Source organism: Colletotrichum acutatum (assembly GCF_030867785.1).
Source record: "Colletotrichum acutatum strain CBS 112980 chromosome Unknown BDZ83scaffold_24, whole genome shotgun sequence".
Taxonomy (NCBI): Eukaryota; Fungi; Ascomycota; class Sordariomycetes; order Glomerellales; family Glomerellaceae; genus Colletotrichum; species Colletotrichum acutatum.
In genome coordinates, this window is record NW_026849018.1 from 303,865 (window position 1) to 330,831 (window position 26,967).

A 26,967-nucleotide genomic window follows, 5' to 3' on the forward strand; every position below is an offset into this window, starting at 1 on the left:
TACTGCCATGTCTCAATCACCGACCTCATATCAGACGACATTGAACTGCCAATTCACGGTCAGACTTTGGCAGAAGTTGAGACTCAACATCAACAATCATGTCTCATCACTTGTTACTCTCATGATCTTAAAATATGGACTCTTTTGATGATCCTGCTGATCTCCGGGGGAGACATCTGCCCATCTACCCAGCGCGCCCTGTCCTGTCTCTCACGTATTGCGCCGTATCGACAACTGTCATCCGTCTGAGGAAGTGAAGATGGAGGAATATAGTTCTGGTGGGATGACTGGTTTGAACTCTAGGCTGGACTTCAAAGTGGTCATAATTCATCTACTTTCCCTCTGAGCCGTGTCAAGCTTTTTCTAATAGACGTGATAGGCTGGGGGCATGCCACTATACCTAGTCAGCCTCTTCAAGGCGAGGCGTCTGCACGTGTATCATTGTCACGATACTCAAGTTGTAAGAATAGAGGCCATTGCAAAAGTGTCCCTTTGAGAGGAGTTTATTAGATTTCTTTCACATAAGAACATAGTAATAATATTACCGTTAATAATTCCCTTCCAAAACCGCAGTCAAAGCCGCCAAATTTGACTACAACGCAAAAGAAACCCGCTTGAAAGCCTTAGCAAACGCCTCGTCACCACCATCCTCCCTTCCGCTAACCCTCCAAGCAATAAACCCATCAGGCCTCACCAACACAGCTCCCTCCCTCCCAACCCCAAACGTTTCCTCAAAGCCCTCCCCCTTCTGATCAACCTCGACAACATCCTCTCCAACATGAACAAACTCACATCCAGCACCAACAGCAGCAGTCTTCCACCCGTCACCCCTCGAAAGCAAAACCCACCCGCGCCCAAGCAACTCCAAGCTCGAAACCTCTTTCCCATCCCTCTTCTTTACCACCAGATGAGGCGCCCTCGTACCAGGCTGACCTTTCCACTCATCAGGCCTCAACGCATCAGGCAAGACCTCATCCGTCCCCAAATCCATTCCTCCAGATCGATAAATTTGCCCCAACTCCATAGCAATATCATCAATCACCTCGACCTTCTTCTTGTCCCCTTCATCACCCCGAATATACGCCTTGTAATCATCCCTCGCAAAGAGCTGATCATGCCTCACAAGCGCAACAGGCCTCCTCTCCTCATCATACGTCCCCAGAATCCCCTCGTCCGCCACCCCAGCCCTCACAGCAGCGATTTTCCACGCCAGATTGTGCGCGTCCGCGAACCCCGTGTTGGCGCCGTACCCGCCCCGGTTAGGCGGCAACGTATGCGCCGCGTCGCCCGCGAGGAACACCCGTCCCTCTGCAAACTTCTCCGCGATCCGCGCGCTCATCTCCCAGAACCCAATCGTCACGAGCTCAATATCCCCGTCCTGGATCTCGTCCTCGCCGAGACCGAGGGCTTTGCGGATGAGATCTTTTTGCGCGCGGGCGTCCATCTTGTTGCTGTTGCTGACGTTGATCGTGTCCTTGCCGTCGGCCTCCTTGTCGGTGACAGACTCCTCGGCGGCATTCCACATCAACGCCCACCTCCCGTCGTGATAACTCACCAAAAACGCCTCAAACCCGTCCTCGCGCCCCTCAATCGAGAACTGCACGAAACCCCGCTCCAAAAACTTCTCAATCGGCGCACACCGGAACATGACGCTGCATAGACTTCTCAAGTGTCCCACCCCCGTCATCCCGATGCCCAGTCCCTCGCGGAAGACGCTCCGCGCGCCGTCGCAGGCGACAATGTACGATCCGTCAACGGTTACTTCCTCCCCTGATTCTCTGTTGATGGCGGTGATGTGTACGCCGTCCGCAGACTGGCTCCAGGACGTCATCTTCCACCCGAGCCTGAGATCCGCGCCTAGCTCGACGGCGCGTTTGCGGAGGATGGGCTCCAGTCTGTCCTGGGCGATCGCCGTGCCCATGATGGGAGCGTAGACTTTGCCGCCTTTCTGCTGCGGTGGGGGTCCACCGGGGCCAGATCCAGGCTTTTTGGTCTCACCCTTCGGACCAGCACCATTCTCCTTATTGGCGTTATTATTATTCCAGAGCTGCTCATCAGCCCACTCCCCCGCCAGGCTCTTGACTTTCACTCGACGAGGTTTACCCCCCGGCGGACCGGATCCGACTCTTAGCTGATCGGGGGAGATGCCGACAGTCTGCAAGATTTCCAGCGTGCGCGAGGTGTATCCGATGGCGCGCGGGTGCGGGGAGCTCGAGGTGTGGCGCTCGAAGAGGATGACGGGGACGTCGCGGGCGGAGAGGAATAGCGCGCTGGCGAGGCCTACTAGGCTGCCGCCTATGATTATCACGGGTGCTTGGTTTTGCGTTGTCATTGTGTGCTGTTTTGGTGTTGGTTGATGTGATGAGACGTGTAAGTCAATATAGTCAATAAGAAAAAAATAAGTCTCGAGACTAAAGGTAAGATTGGATAAAAAGTGTAGTGTGATTCGCACGTCCATCCAAACTCTAGTACGAGATACATGATGAGGTCTTTATACATTTGGCAATTCAAAATCTACCATTGTGACGGCGTTGACGGCGGTGGTTTGCAAGCTCCGCACTTGCCCGGCTCCGGTGGTCCTGGCGTGGCCGGAAACGCAGCCACCGCCCCACACCGGTCATCTCGGGTACGAACGCAGCGCTCGGTCCCGAGTGTCCCTCACTAGCTCTCACCGTCCACACAAGTCCACTAGTAAATGTCCCGCTGGCTTACTCGACGGACTTTCATATTCCGCAGTCACGGCATCTGTCTTTGCTGTGGAAACATCACAGACACCCCTACTTGATTGAATTGAATGAATTGTTTGCCCATTGCATGCCTTGAAGCCTACCTGATTACGCCGAAGATTACGTCCTACATCCCTCCCGTGTACACCCGAGTATGCACAATTGTCCTGTTTACAAAATCATGCCTCCAACGGACCGATAGTGGTAATATCGAGACCCTTGGCCAGCTCCGATTTCGAAGGCATCTTTCCGAGCGACATCAACTCAGCCGACTGGACCATGGCAGGGTCCTTGCCCATGGAGGCCATGGCGACAACCGTCTCGCCATTTGTGTAGTACGCAACAAACGCCGACTCTTCCACATTGCCTTGAATCACAACATCGTCCCATCCGCCGACGGTGTTACCGCAGTATCTCAGCTGTGAGCCCAGTGCGGACCAAAAGACGGGGATGAAGTGCGGCGTCTTGACGGCTGAGTTGATGATGTTGTTTGCAACGGAGCGACCAGCGTTCTGGGCGACATTCCAGTGCTCAATGCGAGTGTACCGGCCGTCGCCCCCAGGACCGTGGTAGGGGTATGTCGCAATATCTCCAATAGCGTACACGTCCTTGAGGCCAACAATCTCAAAGTTCTCGTTGGTCTTGATCGAGCCGTCGTCCTCCAATCTGATGACCTTGTTCTCCCTTAGGAATTCAGTGGCGGGGGCGACACCAACACCGAGAATGACTAGATCAGCCTCGAGTTTGGTGCCATCCTTGAGGTATACCGCGCCGACGTTGGCATCGTCCGTGGCTGATGGCTCTGCCTTGTCAACGCCAGCGTTCATGTGGAACTTGACGCCATTCTTTTCCAGGCTCTTCTGGATGCCCGCGCCGATCTTCTCGCCCAGCACTCTCTCCAGAGGGACCTTTTCCATACCGATGACGGTGACTGTGTTCTCCTTGGCGGTGGCGTTGGCAACCTCCATACCAATGAAGGAGGATCCGACAATGACAATCTTCTTGCCCTTGTCGCCAATGGCCTTAACGATCTTTTGCGTGTCGTGGGCGGTTCTGAGGGTAAAGATGTTGCCCAGTACCTTGAATCCCTGGAGAGGCAGGTTTCTGGGCGTACCGCCGGTGGCCAGGATCAGCTTGGTATAGGGGACGCTGTCTCCCTTCTTGGTGGTGACCTTGCGGTCAGAGAAGTCGACGTCGGTGACCTCGTCGGCGACCCAGTCGACAGAGCCACTCTTATACCATGCCTCATCGCGCCATTGCAGGGCGTTGACGTCGGTCAGGAGAGCCTTGGACAGCTTTGTGCGATCAATGGGGAAGTAGCCTTCAGAGGAGATGATGGTCAGAGGACCGTCATAGCCGCCATTACGCAGACCCTCCACAGCTCCGAGAGCACCAGAACCTCCACCAACAATGACCACCTTTTCTTGGTCGGCACCACCAGCGGCATTGCACTTAAAGTTGGGCTTGCGGCGACCGCCCTTGATAGCGGCCTCTTCGCCCGAAATGTAAACTGCGCCGTCGCGCTCGGTGACCTTGAAGACGGGAAGGGCATCGAGAGCAGGGGCATCTTCGACGTCACCAGTTTTGGCATTGAAGCAGGCTGCATTTGTGTCAGTAAAGTGCAATGAAGCCAACGTGGGAGAGGGTACATACCTCCGTGCCAAGGACATGTCAAGCGACCAGAGGTGGTCAAGACTCCCTTTACGAGTGGTGCACCAAAATGGGTGCATTTGGGACCAACAGCCTGGATGCTGCCGCCGGCGTTGAGGAGGAGGACCTTTGCGCCCTCGATTCCCTCGACTTCAACCTCCTGCTTGTCTCCCGGCTTGAGAGACAGCGAGGTGACAGACTTGAGCTTGTAGTCGGCCATGGCTCGTGCGCTATACGAAAACGGGTTCTTTTGTGTCGTTTGTCGGAGTAGAGAAGATACTCTTACGTGGTGGCGGAGAGGGAGGAGGAATTTGGTGGTTTGCATGAAGGATGGAGGGGGAGGGGGGCAAGAGGTAGAAGGGTAGGCGAAAGAGAGGGGAAGATGTTACGGTCACCGTCGAGGGGTACTCCGACTCCGACTGACAGCTGCTGATGTAAAGCACCGGGGCGGAGGGAGGGGGTCAGATAACAAAGCACACGAGGCCAAGACTGCCTAGGTATTCCCAGATGTAGCGGGGGAGCTATCCTTACAGAGGAATACTAGGTAGATGGCTACTGGAAGGTAAAAGCTTCCGGGGATGACAAGTAGACAGAGACGTTGCGGTCAGTATGCTGTAACTGGGGTAAGGTGGGATGAGGCAAGACGTGGATGCTAGGCGGTCTGCTGAGAGATGGAGAAAGTTGATGGAGATTCGCCTCTTCAGATTGGTGACAATACTATGCAAGGTGAAGTTGACTCGTCTTTGACCGGGGTTGTGTTTATGGAGGGGTCCAAGAAGGCGGTACGGCGGGCAGTATTTTTGTGTGTGTAACGACGGGCGAGTGAGTGGTGAGGATTTAGAGCATCATCATTCATGCGCTGTGCTCTGAGGGAAGCTCTCAATGGCTGTAGATAAACACGGGATGGTTAGAAAGACGCACGAATGTGAGGTACCTTAGACTGTAGGTAGACGTGCAAGTACGGGCACAGAGAAGCGCGCAACTTCCTCCCCAAAATTGGACGATTCAATGATGACGCCATGACAGTGAGCTCGTTCCTCCACAGGGAAGGATCTCCCGGGATTAGCGGCGGCAACCACCCTCCCCAAGACGATGCTGTTACTTGTGCCATTCCTTCTCTCTACCTTAGGCTTAGGTTTCTTCCAGTGCAATTCATCTGCTATGGCAGGTGCTTGAGCTCACTCCTGGTCGTCATTGCCCACTGCGGCCCCACCTCACCCCGTCATCCCTGCCAGCTTGCAAATTCCTCTCATCTCACTGGCCAAAAGCTCAGAGCTTGGATCATCTCCATCTTGATTAGGATTAGCATCAAACCTAACACACGGGTCCCATAATTATTCCACCAAAACGCCCCACATTCGGTCCCCCGTCCGAAGACACCAATTGCCCAAGCTCCCGTCTTCTCAACACCGACGTTTTCTACAGAATTGATCGTCACCAAGTCAAGAAAACAGACCATCGTGAAAATGGTATCTACGTTTATCTACTGATATTCATATCCCCTTCATCCAGTAGCCATAAGACAGCCACAACAGAAACATCCCGCTTAATATAGTCTAGATAGGGTGGACACCCAACTCCTCATCGAAACCCCCAACGCCAATATAGTATCATCGCAGCTCAATAATGGCTATGCCCAACCGTCGCGGCAGCACGACCCAAACCTCCTTGGAAACCCCCGGCTTCCAACGTGTCTCCCGCCTCAGAATCCACAGTCACTGGTGACTCCTCCATGATACCCCCAGCAAAAGCCCCTGTAAAGTCCATCATGCCTGCGCCCTCAAAGAAACTCACATCCTCTTCGAATTGCATCCCAAACGGCAGCGTGCTGTCCATCGCCTCCACCACGGCAGCCGCAGCCGCTTGCTCTTCTCTCTTCCGCGCCAACTTGTCCACTGTTGCCATCGCCCGCCGGTGTAGTTCCTTGACTACCTCGTACAGCTTGCGAAAGTCTTCGTTTGCCGAGAGACGCAGCATCATATCAAAGAGCTGCATCGCATGTTCTGCAAGCTCCTTGTCCGCCGGTATATTCGGGTTTTCTGGGAAAACAAACATGTTGGATAAGATAATGATGAGGCCCGAAAAGTGCGCGCACGCGTTGGACCAGATGCTGCAGTCCGTCTTTGGCGATTCCACAAACAGGTTCATGCAGTCCCGGCTGAGCTCCACGCATTTTGCCCACCCCGCTGGCAGCGGCGAGCTCTGCCTGCTGTTTCCTTGTCCTATACCATCCAGGTCTTGTATCGTCGCTCGGCCGTACGAGCTGATTCTCTGCACCCAATCCGCGTCGTGTGAGTAGATGCCGTGGACCATGACGGTGATGACAAAATAGTTGTGGTAAAGAAGCGAAAGGTGCACCGTGGGAAGCGGCTCGGCGTACTCCAGCAGCGACGTGAGCTGGAACTCGGCCGGCACGTTGCGACGCCACGTCTCGAGCATCTCTTCCAGTCGCGTCACCCGCAGCTGCGCTTCCGACTTTGCCACCTTGCGCGATCTCGTGCTGTAGAGGAGATCATACACTTTACCTGCGATGTGGCTGAGCTCGACCCTCGCCCGGAAGAAGTTGAACTTGCTGCCGTTGGACGCGGCCATGACGCCCGCCCCGTCGTCCGGGTCCAGCTCCGGCAGGGGCAGGTCGATATCCGCGTCCAGCTGGAAAGAAGGCGTCTTTGACCGTAGACTAATGTCCTTGTCCATGCAGTAGGCAAGCCAAAAGACCCGCGACCTCTGCCGGGCGACCGCGGGCGAAAAGTACTGGAGAGACTCCTTGTCGTGGAGGTGCAGCCGGTGCGCCAGCCGGATAGCCGTCCCGATGAGGACCGAGGCCGGCTTGGGATCTTTCGTACCCTGAAAGAGAACGACCATGCCCACGAGTACTTGGATGCCTAGTAGGTCCTCCTCGCGCGTCACCAAGTCCGACACGACAGACTGCACGTTGCGCATATGGTGTAGCACCTTCTGATCGTCCACCAGGGCATCCAGGTTTCCGGACTGCTTCAACGTGCACCGGTACCCCAACGCCAGGGCGATGTTGATGGCTGCCCATGCGGCGGAGGAGTGATTCGAGGACGGCGAATACCAATCGGAGAGCATGCGCATAAAGGTCGGCTGGTCAAAGAGCGGCATGATGGAGTTGTACCGGTTGAAGAACTCGTCGATAACGGGCGTGACGTCCTCCAGCGGCGGCAACTTTGGCTTCTCCGGCTCGACCACCCACTCGCTCGGACTCTCGCTGCATGAAAAGGCATTGATGAACTCGGTGCTGTCGGTTGAGTCGCCGGCACTGTCCAGGGGCAACTCGATGGTGTCTGTAATCGGTGCGGATTGGGCTGGTGCGGGTGCGGGTGCGGGTGCGGGTGCGGGTGCGGGTGCGGGTGCGGGTACCGTTGCTGAGGCTGGAACTTGGCTGGAAAGGCGAATATTCGCATCCAGTGCGCGCTGCAGCTGTTCTTCTATCTTTGCCAATCGGCTCTCCAACTCTACTACTCTTTTCGGGCTATGAAGAGATCGTCAGTTGAAGTCCTGTGATTTGATAATTACAAACCAACGTACTCTCCTGCGGTGGTTTCTTTCGGCCGTTGCTGGCGCTCCTTCGTCGGTACTACTCTGCGGCGGACTGTTGTGGTGCGGCACTCAGACTTATACAGCAGACAGTTTGAGCAGGCCGGCTTGAGCATGTCGCACTTGATCTTCTTGAGGAAGCACAAGTCGCAGGCTGCGAGCGTGTTAGTCACGGGTTCATTGAGGATGGTCGAGTAGCATATGTTACCCTTGCGGCGTTGTGATGAAGTCTCCATAGTGAAGTCGTCTGTGAGTTTACCGTGTTACCGTCTTGGGTCAATCAAGTTGAAATGACAGACAATCGAGGTGGATAAGTTGGATATTTCAGCCATCCGAGACCATGAGTCGTGGTCCGACGTCCCAATTAAGAGAGTGAGGCAGGGGTCTGCGTCTGTTTTGGTGGTGCGCAGCAGTAGCGCAAGGATTAAGTCGCTGGGCCAAGATTACAAATCCAGAGCTGACGGATGCGCCTAGTGGTTCCGTCAAGCCACAATCAGCTCGCTTTCTTTTGGTCGTTTCATTGGGCGCTAGAATGCTTCTCGGACTCGAATTTATTAATCGTCGATCTGTTTTGGATCTTTGGTTTTCGTGTCTCCTACTGCAGGCGTGCTTTCTCAGCGTTTGACTACTGCGGTGGGATCGTCCAAGTTGGTTCTGAGCTCACCGACTCTCAGTACGTACCAAAGAATCTCACCGGGCCTCACCGAGTTGACTACACCAGATCACTTACACGACACTCGGTGAACGAGGAGATCAGATCACAAGTTTCAACCAAGGCCATTTCAAGCACAATCGTAGAATTCTAACATCTAAAATCGAAGCTAATTTCAATACTCAAAGTGAAACAAAACTAAAATCTCCAATCTAGAAGCAGGTCTAAATCTAGCAACACCAAGGCAATGCATGACCAATGTCTACAATCAATCAACCAAAACTATGCCTTGGAGGTCTCCCCATAAGGCACAGTCTCGCCAGAATACTTGACGGCGCCATAATGCTCCAACTTGTCCCCATCAGCAATCAAATCCCCAAACCAAGCCTGCATATCATGCGTAAACCTCCCCACGGCGCCCTCATCACTCGCATCAAACGGCTCCTCGCCCCGCGCAACCTGATGAATCTGCGCCGCCGCCGCTGTCAACCCCACCCCGATATCCTTCTCAATCATCTCAACAGGCTGCACGGCGCCCTGCACCCTCCCCGAGATCAACTCCGACCCGAATCGGAACTCCTGCGCGCCGGGACGTCCCAGCCCGACCCCGTCAACAACCTCGAGCGCCTTCACCATCGCGCCTACGGTCCTCATCCCGCCGACAATGTACGCCTTGGTCTTGCGCGCCGCCGCGTTCTCGCCGAGTCCCTTGACAACCGTATCCGCGAACTCGAGGAAGAAGCCCTCCCGCTTGCGCGTACTCTCCTTCTCCCAACTCATCCCCATAGCCTCGTACGTGCCCCCCGAAATCTCCAAAAAGTCGAAACCCAACCCGGAAAGCAGGGAACTCATCTCCCTCGCCTCATCAGTCGTCACCCCGCCCTCCTGGAACTCGACACTGTTGATCTTGGCAGACAGGATAAAGGCCGGCGACGTCCGCCGTCTCACAGCCTTACCAATCTCGGCAATCAAGCGAGTGCGATTCTCGAGCGTCTGCGGGCCGTACTCGTCGGTGCGGCGGTTCGTCGTGCGTGAGAGGAACTGCGCGAGGAGGTACCCGTGCGCGGCGTGCAGCTGGATGCCGTCAAAGCCTGCTTTCTCGAGGTAGGCTGCCGCGTGGGCGAAGCCTTCGATGAAGCGGGCAATGTCTTGTTGAGTGGCTTCGCGGGGCGTTGCGAATTCCATGCCCATTTTAGGTACTATTCTTGCTATTAGTATCAAAGAGTGAATGATCGAGCGAACTGGAGAGAACATTTACCTAAGTGGACTGCAGACGCGGAGACGGGGTTCGGCTGGATCTTCTTCTGCACTTGGCGCCCGGGGTGGTTGACCTGTCCGACCATAAGGCTGCCGTCGACCTTGCCCGCGGCGGCGATGGCCTTGAAGCCTTCGAAGCGGGCGTCGCCTTCTTCGGGGGCGCACTCGGGGGTGATGATCATGTCGCCGAGGGTGCTTACGTCCTCGAACTCGATGGTGATGTTGCCCGTGGAGATGATGCCAAAGTTGTCTGGTCCTTGGCCCCATCTAATAGTCTTTGCTTAGTACCTAGGTGCTTCATGTGTGAAGACAGAGAGGAGAGGACATACCGGCGGTAGACTTCGACGAGCTCGGGCGTGGGGATACCTCTCTTCGAGGGCTCTGTGGCGCTCCAGGTTGCAAGAGACTCGGCCATGGCGCTCTTGAGGAGGCGATTCTTGGCCGTCTTGCCGGAGAAGGGGAAGGTCAGGGGCCGGGCCAGGGGTTCCGGGCTCGCGGGGGAGCTTTCGTAGCGGGCGGGCATGTTTGCGGTGGACCTGTAGTTGGCTGGAAGTTGATAGAGGTGTGGGTAAGAGTGTGAGAAGACTGTAGATATGCTATGATGAAGCAAGAGATGACGTTGATGCTGATACTGTTGGAAAATTGGAAGCAAGTGTTTGGGGAGCTCACTTTTAAAGGCATCTCGAGTTTCCACGGGACCAAGCCCGGACGACGCTATAGTCTCGACATGAGGCCCGCGGAGTCGAGTGCAGAACCGATGGCGCAATGTGGTAGTATCGCGGCTGCTGCCGTGGCGGTGGTTGAACGGCCCAGCTAGCGTACGGGGCACTCCACGGAGGAGACGTCCATGGGGCACCGGGTTCCCCGGCAGATCTTGTAGTAGACGCCGGGAGACTTCAACCTCGTGGAACAGTGTGCAAATCTCGCTGCTAGGGGTCCTACAAAGTTGAGTGGATCCCCTCTTTTAATTCTTCATTTTCGAGAATGCAGAGATGACTCGACCGTCTCCTTCGGAATTCAACAACACCGCTCTCCTAAAACGCTTTGGATTCCCACTTACGCTCCTGCCAAGTGCTCATGTTCAAGTCCAAACTCGACTCTGCCTAATAATCATTAATTCGCAAGGTTCCGAAAATTTCACCTCAAAACTCATCTGGGCAGAGCACTACTAATTGCCGCGCGGTTGCACCGCGAGACCGAGACGAGACCACAGACAGGCGTGTAAGTGGTCCACCTCTCGGTGAGCCTCGGTCAGCGTCGGTGTGAGATCCGTGGAATTCCGTGGAGCTCCCCAGCCACCGTGGCGGCCACGGCGCTCCGTGGAGTTCCACGGAGAAAACGCCAAGGATCTGGATTAATAATGCCCTCCTGTCCCCATTCTCAGCGCAGATCGCTGACAGAGGCGGTCACACACGGACCAGCTTCGCCAGCATTGTGGAGCTTGTCAGCTTGAAAGATCAAGCTTTACGTACAGTCGTGAGTCTCTTGTTGTTGATTGACAATCACAACACACGGGCAATGCGCCGCTAGGACTTGTCTTTACGAACAAAGGCAGTCTCAAAATCAGCACTTGATCAAACTCAAAATCAAGATGTCATCAGGAAATACTAATCAATAAAAATTACCGCGGTAGGAATCTCCTCATACATGCAATTCACAGCTTCGCTTGCGCCTCAGAACGTCCCTCTTACAACTCATCCTTGGCCGCATCAGACGACTTTGTCTTCTCATTAGCCACCTTGGACTCCTCTGCATCAGCCTCGGCCTTTGATGCAATCTCCTTCACCTTGAGAACCTGAGCCTTGATGGTGAACTCAATGTCCCTCTTGTCATTGGCAGTATCGGGACGGGTATGGCTAACGGGCCACGCCACGACGGCGGCATCCTTGGGTACGGCCTTGTAACTACTCAAGTCGGCAAGCGTCGCTGCGATGATGTCAGCCAGTTGCTCTTAAAAAGACGCTGAACGAATCGAGAGGCAACGAGACGGATGCCAGACTCACCTTCACATTCACTACCATCGGCGACAAACAGAGGAAGAACAGGATACAACGCCCCCGGCGCAAAAATAGCAACCCTCCCCTCATCAAGTCCACGATCAACCTCGTCAGCCTCGCCTGGAACAACAACCCGCTCCGTAACCTTGTCCTCTTCCCCAGCAGGCTTCTCAAACACAGCAAACAACCCTTTGCCCGCGCCGTCAGCCCGCTCCTCATCCTCAATCCACTCGCGCACGCGCAACGGAACATCAGCGTACTCCATCATGAGCACGTTGCGGTCGTACATGTGGCGGTCGAGACCGGCCCAGCCGCCGGGGTACTCGCGGCCCGAGAAAAAGGTCTTGAGACCGTCGCCCCAGGGGAAGAGGCCCGTCGGCGGCTTGTCAAAGAGGTCGTGGAGGGTGTACTGCGTCGCGGCAAAGGTCTTTGACGAGGAGCAGGCTGGGGTGTAGGCGTCCGTTGTTGCCGAGGTGAAGGGGTCGCGCCAGGGGAAGTTGTCTGCCATTGTGGTTTTTGCTTGGGGCATGGGCGGTTTGCCGATTTGGAAGGCCGAGGCGGCTGTCGCGAGGAGCGTGGCGGTGAGGGGGAGGGATGCGGACTTCATTGTGGTGGTTGTGTTACTGCCTTTTGTGAATTGTTTTCTTGTGATAATGTATCGTGACGAGCGATTGAGAATGCGATGAGAGACTGACACAGGAACTTGAACGACATGCAGACTGTCTTTTCTTCCCTCATCTTACAAATGACTTTGCCCGGGCCCTCCTCATATAAACAGACTTGCTTGTGGCCAGATTGGCAGATCCAACGACAGTGTTGTCCTTTGCGGACGCAGCATGCTCCGGATTGCCATATTGAGTCGCGGGTTCCTGATGCTAATGTGGGATTCAATGCGGCCGAGCAACGAGTTCCTCCGTCTGGTCCTCCATCCGCACCTTTACCCCAAGTTATGTGAGTTGAAGGCCCCAATTCGACTCCACTTTCCCCTCATTCCCGGCTCGACGGGAGCGGGTTGCGGACCTCCATCCTTGTGCCGCCGTTGCGTCTTTATTTCTGCTACTCAACTCACGTGTCAACTCATCTTACCTAAGAGAACAAGAGCCCTTGTCTAATCGTATTCTTGCTTACCACATGCAATCTTGATCCCAGCTGGCGCCATCTGGGTGTTCTCGTCACATCAGAATGAGATGAGCTAGCCGATCTCCGAGTGGTGACGTCTGTCTTAGTTCAACCTTCACCCCACCTCAATCTCATAGATCCTCTCATACGCGCTACGTTAGGTTCAGGAGTCAAGGCCGGTGTTTTCTCTCATTCTGAAGTTACTGCAAGAGAGAACCTTGATGACCTTGAGTTCGAAATAAAGACACTCTATTCCCATTCACTTCGTCCCATGCAAAGTGAAATTCATCTCACCCGATCACTATCTCCTCAGCCATCCTCCACACATGCGATGAACACACGAAAGACTCTTCAAATCAGATGAGCTTGGCTCTCACTTGAAAGACTTACATCACGCCAAAATTGGACCCCGCCTATATCCACCCAAATAGGAACCCAGACCTTCTTTCGACTCACTGCCGAGCTTACTCAAGCCTGACAAGCACTCTCACAATCGCACCTGACGTCGTCCATTCTCCTAACCGACCTTCAGTACCAAACTTCCCAGTCTCATTCTTCATAAGTCCGGACGCGAAGCTGACGAACCATGAAACACGGCGAGTCTCCAGTCGTGAGCCGGGGTGCAACGAAGGGGGGCAACATCGAATTTTCCCCAGGCAATCGCAAAACTTGCAAATGCCGTCCCGTTTCCAACCCTCCACGGCCATCCTCTTTCGGATAAGCATGTCTTTTTTCAGCCTCGTGTCACCCTTGCCTGCTTCTTATTTCATCTTCATATGAACCCACGCCAACGGTCCAGAAAGGCGTACCATGTGTGCATGCATATCCGCTTCGAGCCGAAACGCCCCTCTCATTGGCTCTAGGAAGTAAAGCTCCGCTGCTCCATGCCGTGTCTCTCTGGAGGCGCTGGGATCCATGACGTCGCGTCTCCGTCGAAAATGACGCCGCCGCGCCGTCATGAACTTCAGTCTTTTGCCCGCCCAGTGTCGCATCGCGCTCGTTCGACTGGTTCATTCGAGGCGTCTGGACCTGGATGAGTCGTTGGCTGCTTAGTTGTGTGATGATTGTGTTCTCTTCGCAATCTCTATAAGGACCAGTGATACCGATGACTTGACAAGTGACTGTCAACAAATCTCGTAGACTCCTTCTGGCCTTCTCTCCAACCCCAAGAATTCATATCAGCAATCACACATAAAATGGCTTCACAAGCAGCATACGCAGCCGAAAAGGCCATTGGCCACCAAGACGACGCCATCACCGCCCAAGATGTAACCGAATACAGCGGAAGCAAAGGCGACGACGGCGAGCTCATGAAGGCACTCGTCTGGCAAGGCAAGAACAAGGTTGAAGTTGGTGAGTGATGAACAACAACCCCTTGCAACGATAAATCCTAATCTCACCGCCCAGTCACCGTTCCAAAGCCAAAGATTCTCGAGGCTACCGATGTCATCCTCAAGGTCACCGGCAGCACGCTCTGCGGCAGCGACCTCCATCTCCTCCACGGCTCCGTCGTCCAGATGAATAAGGGCGACATCCTCGGTCACGAGTTCTGCGGTGTCGTCGACCAAGTCGGATCCTCCGTCACCAAAGCACAGGTCGGCAAGCGCTACGTCGCCTCGTTCCAAATCGCGTGCGGAAGTGTACGTTTCCCGTCCTTTTATGACTGTTAGCAAGAAGCTGAAAAACATCCAGTGCTTCTACTGCAAGCAAAAGCTCTCCTCCCAGTGCGAGCGGACAAACTCCAACACAATGGAGAAGTCGATGTATGGCTCCCAAACGGCCGGCATGTTCGGCTACTCCCACTTTACAGGCGGTTTTGCCGGCGGCCAGGCAGAGTACGTCCGCGTGCCCCTCGGCGACGTCAACCTCCTCGCCATCCCAGACAACGTACCCGACGAAAAGGCCCTCTACCTCTCCGACGTCCTCGCCACGTCGTACAACTGCGTGAAGGACACGGCCGTCTACCCAAACGACCAAGTCGCCATTTGGGGCGCGGGCCCCATCGGCCAAATGGCAGGCGCCTTCGCCCTCGACGAGGGCGCCTCCAAGGTCATCTTCGTCGACACGGAGCCGCGGCTCTCCTACATCAAGTCCAAGTGGCCCGCCGCGCACGCGGACAAGCTCGCGCTCATCGACTACAAGACGCTCTCGCACGGCGTGACGAACAAGGAGACGGTCGTCTCGCGACTGAAAGAACTCTGCGGCGGACGTGGGCCGGACGCCGCGCTCGAGTGTGCGGCAGGGGAGTACCCCAAGGGCTGGCTTCACACGGTCGAGATTGCGCTCGGCGCGGAGACGGACACGAGCGAGATTGTCAACGAAATGATTGAGGGCGTGCGCAACTTTGGGCGGGCGGGCATCACGGGCGTGTATGTCGGGTACACGAACCATTTCAACATTGGGTCGCTGATGGAGCGCGGGGTGCGGCTTATCGGTAACGGGCAGGCGCCTGTTCACTTGTATTGGGAGGATCTGCTGAAGAAGATCCAAGAGGGCAAGATTGATGTGTACCAGATGCTCTCGCACCGCATCCGTCTTGACGACTTGGACAAAGTGTATTACAAGTTTGACAAGCACGAAGACGGGATCCAGAAGATTTTTGTCGAGACAAAGTTTTCGTTCCCCAGGGCGGAGGGGTCACCTGAGTTGACGGTGTATTAGGCTAGAGGGTTGGCTAGAAGTGTTAGCGACGTAGTTGTAATGAGACATGATGAACATTGCACTCTCTACTAGACTATTATATCACACTCGACCGCGATGGCCGGTATACAACGGAGAACTAAGACGAGTTGCGCCTTGAACATAAGCATCGAATAGTAGATTTCGACGGCATCAAAAGTTACTACCTGCGCTAAGATGAAATAAGGCTTGCTTATTCATAATGTCAGTCATTTAATTTTCTATTTACACGAGGTTAGTTGGAGGGGGTTGTTAGGCATGCCCTAGACAAGATGAAAATGTCCTGATCAGGAATAACCATGCCAACCACCCCTCGAGGCGAACACTTGGATGTCTCCTCGTCCATTGGGTATTGATGACGACGCATACTTCAGGCAGCTGGATATGTAGGATGGCTGAAGCTCGGAAGAAACATCATCGTGAAAGCGTGTCAGCACACGGGGGGCTCGTTGTACCGCTCATCGGCCTGTGGCTGATATCATGCCACACGACGTGACACATCTCATGGGTCTGTCCAGACTTGATACAAGCACCCATAGGATCCAATTCAACTTAATCAACTCGGCACATTGGATAATACAAACAAACAGGCTCTCTACCCCTTCAACAGCCCACCGTAAACTCTCCTCTCAGCAACACAACGATGATCCCACTAAATCAACAGCCCCCCTCGTCGCCAACTATCTCTTTTCTCTACCGCCCCAGTCCACGCAGTTGCTCCTCCTTGATCTCATCAATAGTATACCTCGACTCAACAGAAACCCTTGAACTCATGCCTATCTGCTGCTCCCCAACAGATCCCTTGTTGTTTGTCCCATCTCTCGGCGTATACGCTGTCGGGAGAGGATACTTTGACGTTGAGTACGGGGTGGAGGGATACGACGTAGGAGCCGAGAACATGGACTTGACAGCGGCAGAAAGTGAAGAAGACGAGGAGTCGCTCTTTTGTTTGGTGGGTTTGGTGTAGGTGTTGGGCATTGGGTATCGTGAAGCCATTGCGTTGGAAGTGATCAGAGTAAAGTTGAGCTCGCGGTAATGAGGTTTGGCTTTATAGACGGCGATTTCTTAGGTAGTGTGTATGAGGATATAAGTGTGGGAAGATATCAAGCATAAATTCGGCGACAATGCCTCCCTTTTATACTTTTCACCGCCAACGCTGCTTCACCGACCCCTTTGACCCTTCACTTGACTCGGTGTTAAACAACGCAGATAGATCGCCGCCTCCCAGGCCGCCAATCATGCAACCGGCTGACACCCATCGCGAGACCAACGGAAGCCTTGCCCGACGCCATTGCCCATGCAGTTGCCTGGGCTTACGATACCAACACGCCAGGAATATGATTTCCTTCTCTTCCCTTTGATCAAGATGGCGTCTGTGACGCATCACGCCCGACGCCCAAATTCAACCATAGGGCGCAGATAGATTTCGCCCTTGGCAGGTCTATACTCCCCCCGCCAATCGTATTGAAGCCAACGCCTGGCGATAAGCCGACATTCAGCCTGTCCAACTGAATAAACGCACCCCACGTCACCAAAGAAAACTCACGACATGGGTATAAATTCAAGATAAGGTAAGTCCGTCAGGTGGGAAACAGCACGTGGGCTGGCAATACTTCCACATTTAGGTGTAAATGCCACACCCGGCGAGCTGGAGCCGGCAAGTCGGGAGGCAAAGTTTACGGGGGAAGCGGGAGATGGGGCCGGGGACTGGGTGGGTGAACTTCGCGTGATTGTCGGGCATTGGGGGAGCGAGAGAACCCAAGTGCCGGGCCGGAGGACCAGTCGGGAGCGAGGGGTCGTGGGGCCGCGTGCTGCCGGGTTTGTGCCGTGCAGGGGGTGGTGAAGGCAGTCGTGCCGCGATCCGTCAGTGCCTACCTTACTTGCGAAGATCACAGGACAAAAATAAGTTTGAATGCGACCTATCGGCTGTTGCTGGCAATGTGATCTGCTTACACCGTAAAGGTCTTCACATCGTGTTACCTTCACTACCGTACTCATGCTTGTCCATCAGGGCCACGGAGGTTAAAATGCCCGTCTGACATTTGCAAACCGCTTTCTGACTTTCAGCAGTAACGATAACATCACCTGGCAAACTGTATCGGGCACATTTAACTTGAACTTTTTGGTGGTATCTTGAAGTAAATAGAAACGTAGGTATCTTTCGTCGCCCACCCGTCATGACAGACATTAAACTCTCGGCGGGGTTCATCTTATCAACCCTGCCTCGGCATCGCTATGCAATAGAACCCCCTCCATCCCCTCTTAGACACCAACAGTCTTCTCGTGGTGCGTAATGTCACCATCGCTGTTGGGCACAGCCTTGTCGCCCTCGGCGGCCTGGCGCTCGCGGAAGTTGGTGGCGGGTCTCCAGCCGACCGACTTGCTGGCGACGCTGACCTCGGCGTAGAGCTCCTCGACCTCCTCAAGAGTAAGACCCTTGGTCTCGTAGATGAAGAAGTAGACGAAAGCGATGCAGATGAAGCAGCACGCGAACCAGACGAAGAAGATCTTGGACTGCAGGTTGGCGTAGCCGTCGCCGTAGTTGACGAGGTAGGGGGTGCTGTAGGCGATGGCCCAGTTGAGAAGCCACTGTTCATATGTTAGCGTTCTGGACTCAAAATCTAGAGGGGTTTCATTGGAAGACTTACGTTGGTGGCAGTCGACAGAGACAGAGACTTGGCACGGGTCTTAAGGCCGAAAATCTCACCGTTGACAACCCAGGCGAGCGGGCCCCAGGTGGAGGCGAAGAAGAAGATGTAGACGCAGACAAAGGCGATGGCGGCCTTTTGTGCGGGCAGGTTGTACACAATAATCTTGCCGGTGTCGTCCTGGCCCGTGGTCAAGGTTCCCAGCATGGCGACGAGGAACTGCGAAACGCACATGCCGACAGCACCCCAGAGAAGCAAGGGGCGGCGTCCCCAACGGTCGACGGCCCACATGCCAGGAAGAGTGGAAGCGACGTTGATGGACGAGGTGATCATACCGATAACGAAACCGTTGGAGAAGCCAGAGTTTTGGAAGTACTGCGTTCCGTAGTAGAAGATGAAGTTGATACCGGTCAACTGCTGGAGCGCTTGGAGAGCACAGCCGGTGAATTGGCGCTTGAGAACGGGGGGCTTGAAGCAGTCGAGGTAGCTACCGGTACCTATGGTGGCCTCGTAGTCGTTGTTGGCCTTGATCTCGGCAATCTCCTCGGCGACGTAGGGGTCGTTCTCGGGAAGGCGGCGGATCTTGGCCAGGGCCTTGGTGGCGCGGTCGATGTGACCCTGCTTGATGAGGAAGCGAGGCGTCTCGGGCAAGAGAAGCATGCCGAAGAAGAGGATGAGAGACCAGGCGAACTGGACGGCGATGGGGATGCGGTAGGATCCAGTGTCCTGACGGGCGTGCGTTGCGTTGTTGATGATGGCAGCCAGGAGCAGGCCGATGGTGATGGCCCATTGGTAGGCGCCGACAATGGCACCACGAATCCACTTGGGGGCGGTCTCGGATTGGTAGAGGGGGACTGTAGACGGTTAGCATAGGTTCTTCATCACGGAGAACAGATAATACTGACCCAAGGCGGAAATCAAACCGACTCCGAAACCGGCGAAGAAACGACCGGCCAGGAAAAGGGGGATGGCAGTAGCAACGGTCTGGAGAACAACACCGAGGTTGAAAACCCAGCATGAGGCGACAAGAGCCATACGACGTCCGATGGTATCGGCGAGGAAGGGGGAGGCCAGGGCACCGAAGAAAGTGCCGGCAGAGAGGATAGAGACGATGGCGGATTCTTGATCGGGCGAGACGTCCTTGTTGCCGGCGGTGTTCACGTAGCCAGTGCTGAAGAGGCGTTGCCAGTAGGACTGGTGAATGGCGGTCAGTTTTTACGTCTTATACCAAGGTGTTCGGAATCAAGACATACCATCTCGAGGATGCCGTTAATGGTACCGGTGTCATATCCGAAGAGGAGACCGCCAAAGGCGACGAAGAAGCCAATGGCAATGGCCGGCCAGGCCTTGCCTGGGACGCCCTCAGGCTTGATACCCATGATGACGGCGGGCTAGGGTATCTGGTTTGAGTGTGAAGTTGGCAACGTGAGAAGAGTTCAAGCCGAGTTGAGCGGAGGGGATGTAGTTGCTCGGACTCTGCGTCTGAGTGGAAGTGATGGGCAGTGAAAGGCTTGAGCGCGACGACGGAGAAGAAAGAAAGACGTCTGGGGAAAAGATGGGAGGAAACGACGAGCATATAAACTCGTCCCCAGGATGCGGTACGACGCGGAGCTCCCACACAACAGGAAACCTTCCCCAAGGTGGGGGAAAGTGGAAGAGGTGCCACGGTGCCACCGCATGTTACCTGAGTTACCTAGTAGGACTTTTCGTGGTATCCGTATTCCGTACGCGGGCCATGACAAGGCAACAAGGTTTTTCTTTTCTGCAAAGGGGGGGTGTAATTGACCTCAAGTTCAGACAAACCATGTGGAGAGACGTCCAACAGGTCAGGATAGGGCCGATGGACGATCACGAGGTGATGTTGGGATGTGGAGGGAGGAAGAAGCAGAGTGTGGGTTGATCGCGGGCTCGCGGAACCCAGTACCAAGACAACAAGGCACCTAAGCAGCATAGCATCAAGTATTGGATACTTTGTACAGTTGTGACGATCCCACGAGCGAGGTGGCAGGGGGAGGTAGACCATAAAAAAACCAGAAACAATAAAACAGACTACCTTGGTGTATCCGCAGCCGTAAAGTCGCCAGTTTAGCCCACCAGTTTCCCATGGGTCCCCCTCATCCCCCAGCAAATGTGAATGAGCCCCAGCAGGGGAATGGCCGGCGCTAGTCAGGTGAGAGGGTGTGAAGGAGAAAGGAGAGGGAGTGAGGGGGGAGACTCTAGAGACTCTGGGGTAGCTCCGGTCGGTAGCAAGTGTTTCACAGCAGTTGGATTCTTTCTCAGCGGCATAACACGTAGGCACGCAGGCACATAGGTTGGTTCATACATAGGTAAAAGACGCGGGCTGGCGGCAGATCTCTGCTCTACGCGTCTAGTCTACGGCTTGGCCCAGTCAGGCAAGGTAAAGATATCGGAGGCTGGATTTAAAGCAACGGGAAGGACACATGAGCAACGCCCCCAACGGTTCATCAGACAAGCACTACAAGCCTACAAGGTAGAGCCAGGTCGACGTTGAACGGCGCGGCCGACGTTGAATAGGGACAATGTGATTGTTTCCGCCCGATGGCATGGATACGGAGTGCGTGATCTTGGTGAAGTTGGGTGTGGTGAAAAGGTTTTTCTGGGTCGCATCGAGTCGCATCTCGTGCATCCCCGCGAGTCGTTCGCCCAAGAATTTGGCAAAGGTTTTCTGGAGAACTGGAGGACATGGAGAAGATGGAGAAAGGGCGGGGAGTTTGGAGATTGCCAGGGCGTTTGGAGCCTTTGGGCAGGGCGTGGGCCGTGGGGCAGCTTTTTCTGGTGAACTAGAACACACGCCCCTCCCTTCTGATCATTGCATTCTACCGGTATTCTATCCGCAATGGTTCGATTCATTGTTGGTTTGTGTCTGTTTTTGGGTTCAACATGGGCCTGGCATCGCGTAAGGTACCTAGACGTCCATTTAGCTGATGCCAAACAAACAGAGTGGATGAAGTGTTGTGTTTACGGAGTAGTGGCATTGTATGGCAACTATTATTGCCTTTGATGCTGATGGTACTGTAACCGTACGAAGTAGAGACTTGCAGACTCGGGGATTTGTGATCGATCGAGGTACACTGCCCGAGGTGCTCCGTACGTTGACGGATCGCTAATCAGGTCCCTCGAGGCTTCAGCCATCAAGCATCGAGGTGGAGTTTGAACGTGCGAAATGTGGGCGAGAAGAAGACGATGGGAGCGAGAGAATGTGCGGTTTGCGGCTCGCCAGCCAGTGACGGCGTAGCTTGTAGGTACGTACTGCGTAGTGAAGGCGGGCTGGGGAAACTTGAAAGTTGTGTGGAGACCCCACAACGGCCACGCCGCTTCGCCGCCTGAAGGCATCGCTTAGCGATACGTACTCTTTCTTAATGTGGAGTTGTGGACTCTCGGCGATCCAATCAGCCAAGCAGATCGCCTGAGCTTGGAAGGAAACAAGCAACGGCCAAGGAAGTCGCAACTCTTTACTTTCTCTCTCTCTCACTTGGTTCTCAGTGCTCACTGAGGTGCCGTCTGCCTCGAATGAGATCTTTCCATTGATGAGCTTACATAAGGAGGCACACAACCCGTAAAGCAACTAGCAATGCAGCCAAGATCCGCCGTGGCCGGCTCCGCCAACTGCCGTCTTCACAAGCTCACAGCGTTTGCTTCCTCTCAAGGCTTGATTGACGATGGACATGGCCATTCTCGCCCAGCTTCTTCCTCTCACCTCATGCATCGTGTCACCCTCGTGATCTGCGGCGAGTCCTGCCCAGTCATTTCGAGACATCTGACATGCTGCCTTACGTTCCCGACTCACTGGGTCATGGCAATCATCGCCTGGCCTCGGCTCAGTCTCCCTCACACTCTCAGTGTCGTTCCCCAAAGTCTCACCCTCATTTATCAGTGAGCTTCCCTATGAGAGTGAAAGTGTCAGACTGAGTGTGAGACGTAAGGTGAGGGACCCCTGGCCATGATCGACTGAAAAAGTCGAAACTCACTTTCGGCCCGTTTACCTCGCAGCTGCCCCGTCAATACCTTAATGTGCCCACGCTCCTCCCCTGCTTACCTCTCCATGTTGGATCCGCAGCTTCTTGTACTAGCTGCTCTCATTCGCTGCGCATTCACCACTTCATCTCCAACGCTATTTTTCTCGCTGCTATTCTTCACAAAATTTCCACCTTCATCGTCAGCTGCGACATGAAAGTTTTGTTCGTCTTCATTTCTGTATAATGAACCGTGATATTTTTATTTTTTTTTTTATTAAAATTTTCATTCATGATGGCATCAGGCACATTCGAGATTGGTACGCTCGCTCAGATGATAGTACTAGCAAACCACTCCAAAGTGTTTGCTGCAGGCATAACCCGTCACCAGATCGTCGAATCGCAAAAAGACGTCAGTGGCTTCAGTCGGAATTCACCGACCTTCTTTCATTCGGCCGCCCTCACACCATCTCGAAATTCGCCGTCTCCGCGTACCCACCCCTCGACCGCCGCCCGTTATGGCCCGCGCCTATGCTCGCCGTCTTGAACTTGACTGTATTCGAACGGGTACAGTACTCTGCTATGTGGACTTTTCTGCATCACGACCCAGGTATCGTGCGGCGTGCCTGTCCATCCCGTCGCTTCGGGTGACAGCTGCCACTCCAGCACTGACTTCCGTACGAAAGTCTCGCCAAATCCCGACTACTGTCGACAATGACTCTCATCCTAGCTAAATGCCTCCATCTGGCCCGATGCCTGTCAGTCTTGTCAGATCGGCCGTGTTCCATAATCTCGCTCTTTTAAGCGCCTCTTCCCCAGTCGCCCACATTCCCGCTGCCTCTCTCGGCGCTTCTTCGATGTCTCTGCCCCGGGCTCCATCCCGGCTTCGGCCAACAATCCTGGCGCAAAACGCCGCAAACCCACGACGACTTCACTTGAGCCGCCCATGCTGCTACACCCTCAGCGCCTCCTCGCAATTGATTTACAGACGTCGTTCGATGTACTAGCCTTTGTAGGCACTCCTCGTGTTCTCAACAACCTCTCAACATACATCACCACAACCTTTCATCCCATTATCACCCGTTAGCCAACAACCTAACGCACAGCACAGCGCGCCGCAACGTCTACAGGCCGCTTGGCAACGAGAATGGGCTCCGTCTCAGACGCCTCATTTGCGGGCGCTCGCGCAGTTCTCGCTTGCGAATATACCAGTAGTCCCACCAAAGGCCCGATATCTCCAGGAACGCGGGGTTCTTTCTCTCCGCCAGCGCGCCTTTGCTGGAGAATCCTCGCGTATCGAACTATCGATGGTCATCCCTAGCTCGCCCGCAGTCGAGCGCCGACGCATCCTCGGTTTTACGGGGCTGGTTCGCTCGAAACACCAGAGAAAGTTTGAAATGGCTCCAACGCCTCCCGGGAAAGCGGCAGAGGTCAACCTTCCATCAAGCTAAATCGCACTCGAGACGGTAGGTTCAGGACCTCGCCTACCGTGACGTGGGAGAGTATGGGAGGTTCAAGATGGATACACGGGTATGATGCGAGAGCAGAGCCGCTGCGGCTGTTGTCAACGAGGCGAATTGGCACCGAACCGGCTACGCGGCATCGAACGATGGCCGGTTTCGCTATGCTCACATGATGAGATCGAGGGGCTACAGGATGGCCAGGCACCGGCCTCAGCGTTTCCGGGACTTTGGCCTGCTGCGGGTGGTGAGGCCAGACCGGTCTCTTCCCGGGGACGCACCGCGGGGGCGGATGGGCCAACCCCGTGTCTCTAACGGCCCAGTGGCTACGGAGTAAAGAAATGGCAGGCTGGGTACGGGGTTGATGGTCTGGCTGACCTCTGACCTAGTCTTCATGTACCCCTCAAGTGCACATCACGAGACATCGCGGAGTCTGGAGAAGCCTGCTTACTCCAGAATCCAGGATGCAACGAGATCCCACACATGCCACGCGCGGACCTGTAGGGATACCGAGCTGGAGCCTCCATCAGTCAAAGGCTATGCTGTGCGAGGGTCGAGATCTGGTAATCGGCCCGTTACATAAATCCCCGACCAGGTGCATAAATCCGATAACCACCGTCTTGGTATCGCGCGACCTTATCTTTGAGAATCAGAAGCCTCGAATATTTTGGTTCGATTTGATGCCAAATTTGACGACAGAGTTGATCACAATGGACAAGTTGATGTCGAATGGTCAGAATCTCGTCGTTTTTGGTGAAGTCACCAGAAGCTCGGCCCTGACTTACTCAGACTTGGAGGTCGAAAGAACCCAAATTGCATGCAAGAACGAGTCACTGTTCCCGAGTTGATGAGAGGGCAAGCTGCCAGAGGAACGAACACAAGCTGTGTAAAGAGTGTCTCAATAAGGCATTATCAAGGTCTCCAATTCATGTATTCCTAGCCACGGAACCGGACGAGGATTATGAAGCGAAACACCCAATGCCACGACCATTTCCATCAATCACGAACCCAAAACTCAGCAAGTCCACTGCGTAATCGTCAGCCTTTGCATGTCAAGTCACCCAACTACGCAAACTTACCTCGGCGCCACCAGGAGCCACATACGACGTGAATCCAGGCTGGTAGATCTACAAGTGTACACGTCAGCAAACCGCAACACAGCACTCCACCACAGGGACACTCACATTGACAGTGTACCCGGGATCAGTGTCCTTGAAAGCACCAGGGATACTCAGAGTCGGCGCAAACGAGCTCGCGGACGCAGTCGAGCCCGTGACGTTTATCTGGGCGCACGAGATGTAGAACTGCGGGATGCCGGCCGGGTAGGGGTTATGGATGCCCAGCTGGTGGACGCGCAGGAGGTACTCGCCGTTGGGGAGGCACGTCGGGATTTTATACTCATAGGTTTCTAGACACCGGAGATCAGTTTCACTGTCTTTTCCTTCAAGAGTGAAGCGAGTATCGTACGTCTCATTGGCCAGGTTGCCTGACCGTTGCTAAAAGTTGGGAGGAAGTCTTTGAACTTGGCCCATTTTCCGGACCCGTCGTAGTCTTGGACGTGAGAGGGCGCTTTGGACAGGAAGCTGGAAGTGTATTAGCAGGCGGTACTGTGCATTGGCCGAGCAAGTACTCACAGCGAGATGGGACCCTGGTGGTAGACGGCCGTGTCGAGGGTGAAGGTGAAGGCGTCGCCGGGCTTCACGTTGACAACCGTAGTCTGGGCACCGCTGGCACCGCCGACGTTGCATCGCAAGTCGTTCGAGGCGAGGTCTGTCGAGCCGATCAGTATCTTCTACCTAGTTCAGAAACACGCGAGTCGAGTGACGGTGGCACTTACCAGTAACGGGGGAGTTGTAGTTGGTGTTCTTCCGGATGTGCTGGAAGACGTCGTACTTTGTGGACCCTACGGACAGTTGCTGGAAGATGTAGTGCCCAGAGACTTCCGAGACGGCTGCCGAGAGGACGGCGGCGGCGGTGAGGAACTTCATGGCGACGGATCGGTTAGGTTGCGTCTGGTCAGATAACACGAGCGTTTACTTGGAGCCGGAGCTGATTCGAAAGAAGGATGAAGAGGAGGGAGCAACGTCTACAGGCTCTTGGCTCTGTGCTTGTCATTTAAAGGGAGGTAGGACGTTCATCTTCTTCACCAGGTCGTAGTAAAACGGCTCGGAGGTCCTGCTTCCCTGATGCTACTCCGGAGAGCAGTTATGGTTGGGAAGGGGGTTAATCAACTTTGGTCTTCAATCAAATCCACTACGCGGCAACGATTAGAGGTGGGATTACTTCGGTTCTTGACGGGTCTCCGGCACATGGCCCGGAACATGGTGCATCGCGTGATGGGCGGTTTGCTCTGACTGCCAGGAGATGGTACCAGATGCTGAGTTGACCTGGTTGTGCCCAATATGCGTCAGCCAATGCTAAGCGGTGTTGTCGAACCACGAGACTTGAATTTTGAATGGGTAAAGATTAGTACCTTAGTCGAGGATGTGCTCTATGTGTCCAGCTTACTCTCATACACAGAGCTACACTTAGACGGCGGCTATCTGGATTCTTTGGGATGATTTGACGTGCTTCAACGGTGGCACGTCCAGACTCAACATCGAGGCGGCTATCTACACAGTTGCACGCTACGTTACTGATTCCTCCTATGAGGGGAAGCAACGCGGACAAAGGGCAGCGTTGAATCTTGACGACGGTGATGAAAGTGATGTACCCACCGGCAGAAGTCGTGCATGGCACGTGAGCCGCCCATTTGCCGGAGATGAAATGCACCCCGGACTCTGCAATTTACTTAAATTAAGCTTGTATGGGATAGCATTTTAGCCGTGTAGATCACTTGGCAACCATCGGCCTCGGCTGAGTTCAACGTTGCTAAGAAGCGTTGTCTATAGGAGTTTAATGCCTCCACTACAACGGACTGCAGAATGAGGAAGGTGATTTTAGAGAATATTCAAAGACACTGAGAATCAATATCTTTCCCGCATTCATTTGAAGCTTGTGTTCAAAGTGTCGGTGACTGGAGCTATGGGCAGTGATAATCTGGATTCACAACACATGATGCTCTTACCGCCTTACCTCCATGGTTGCGTATCTCATGATATCAATCGTATAGGAGTCTACAGCCAGTCCTGAAATCTCTGCTTTGATACTCACAATACTCTGAGTGAGTGATTTATTTTAATATCAAACTCCTTTTTCGAAGCTATCCGGGGTCGTAAGACGGAGTCTCCCGGAGCCACAGCCT

General features: G+C 54.4%; 8 protein-coding genes across 8 annotated transcripts; 1 reads left to right on the top strand and 7 right to left on the bottom strand.

Moving 5' to 3' along the window:
- Positions 1-592: 592 nt before the first annotated feature.
- On the bottom strand, positions 593-2,332 carry BDZ83DRAFT_572586 (FAD binding domain-containing protein; the record flags this gene model as incomplete). The annotated part of the gene is made up of 3 exons (XM_060504529.1): positions 593-1,457; positions 1,506-1,944; positions 1,999-2,332. 3 exons carry the CDS (start codon positions 2,330-2,332, stop codon positions 593-595), a joined length of 1,638 nt encoding a protein of 545 aa, XP_060367530.1.
- Positions 2,333-2,905: 573 nt separating this feature from the next.
- Positions 2,906-4,596, bottom strand: BDZ83DRAFT_717779 (uncharacterized protein; the record flags this gene model as incomplete). Its single annotated transcript, XM_060511986.1, has 2 exons — positions 2,906-4,326; positions 4,380-4,596. 2 exons carry the CDS (start codon positions 4,594-4,596, stop codon positions 2,906-2,908), a joined length of 1,638 nt encoding a protein of 545 aa, XP_060367531.1.
- A 1,400-nt stretch (positions 4,597-5,996) lies between these two features.
- Positions 5,997-8,173, bottom strand: BDZ83DRAFT_750027 (fungal-specific transcription factor domain-containing protein; the record flags this gene model as incomplete). The annotated part of the gene is made up of 3 exons (XM_060513862.1): positions 5,997-7,872; positions 7,929-8,091; positions 8,146-8,173. The coding sequence occupies 3 exons, from the start codon at positions 8,171-8,173 to the stop codon at positions 5,997-5,999; spliced, it is 2,067 nt and encodes a 688-aa protein (XP_060367532.1).
- Positions 8,174-8,807: 634 nt separating this feature from the next.
- On the bottom strand, positions 8,808-10,788 carry BDZ83DRAFT_206462 (uncharacterized protein). The gene is made up of 3 exons (XM_060501678.1): positions 10,176-10,788; positions 9,848-10,113; positions 8,808-9,788 (listed from the first exon to the last, which is right to left on the bottom strand). Exons 1-3 carry the CDS (start codon positions 10,367-10,369, stop codon positions 8,872-8,874), a joined length of 1,377 nt encoding a protein of 458 aa, XP_060367533.1. The 5' UTR covers positions 10,370-10,788; the 3' UTR covers positions 8,808-8,871.
- A 452-nt stretch (positions 10,789-11,240) lies between these two features.
- On the bottom strand, positions 11,241-12,899 carry BDZ83DRAFT_612926 (uncharacterized protein). Its single transcript, XM_060507733.1, has 2 exons — positions 11,850-12,899; positions 11,241-11,772 (listed from the first exon to the last, which is right to left on the bottom strand). The coding sequence occupies exons 1-2, from the start codon at positions 12,448-12,450 to the stop codon at positions 11,534-11,536; spliced, it is 840 nt and encodes a 279-aa protein (XP_060367534.1). The 5' UTR covers positions 12,451-12,899; the 3' UTR covers positions 11,241-11,533.
- A 1,168-nt stretch (positions 12,900-14,067) lies between these two features.
- On the top strand, positions 14,068-15,852 carry BDZ83DRAFT_206485 (alcohol dehydrogenase GroES-like domain-containing protein). Its single transcript, XM_060501679.1, has 3 exons — positions 14,068-14,315; positions 14,370-14,602; positions 14,655-15,852. The coding sequence occupies exons 1-3, from the start codon at positions 14,159-14,161 to the stop codon at positions 15,621-15,623; spliced, it is 1,359 nt and encodes a 452-aa protein (XP_060367535.1). The 5' UTR covers positions 14,068-14,158; the 3' UTR covers positions 15,624-15,852.
- Positions 15,853-17,621: 1,769 nt separating this feature from the next.
- On the bottom strand, positions 17,622-20,081 carry BDZ83DRAFT_612932 (general substrate transporter). The gene is made up of 4 exons (XM_060507734.1): positions 19,543-20,081; positions 19,195-19,483; positions 18,290-19,143; positions 17,622-18,230 (listed from the first exon to the last, which is right to left on the bottom strand). The coding sequence occupies exons 1-4, from the start codon at positions 19,666-19,668 to the stop codon at positions 17,904-17,906; spliced, it is 1,596 nt and encodes a 531-aa protein (XP_060367536.1). The 5' UTR covers positions 19,669-20,081; the 3' UTR covers positions 17,622-17,903.
- Positions 20,082-24,738: 4,657 nt separating this feature from the next.
- Positions 24,739-25,711, bottom strand: BDZ83DRAFT_750032 (fungal cellulose binding domain-containing protein; the record flags this gene model as incomplete). The annotated part of the gene is made up of 6 exons (XM_060513863.1): positions 24,739-24,750; positions 24,803-24,850; positions 24,908-25,131; positions 25,191-25,306; positions 25,358-25,493; positions 25,561-25,711. 6 exons carry the CDS (start codon positions 25,709-25,711, stop codon positions 24,739-24,741), a joined length of 687 nt encoding a protein of 228 aa, XP_060367537.1.
- Positions 25,712-26,967: the final 1,256 nt, after the last annotated feature.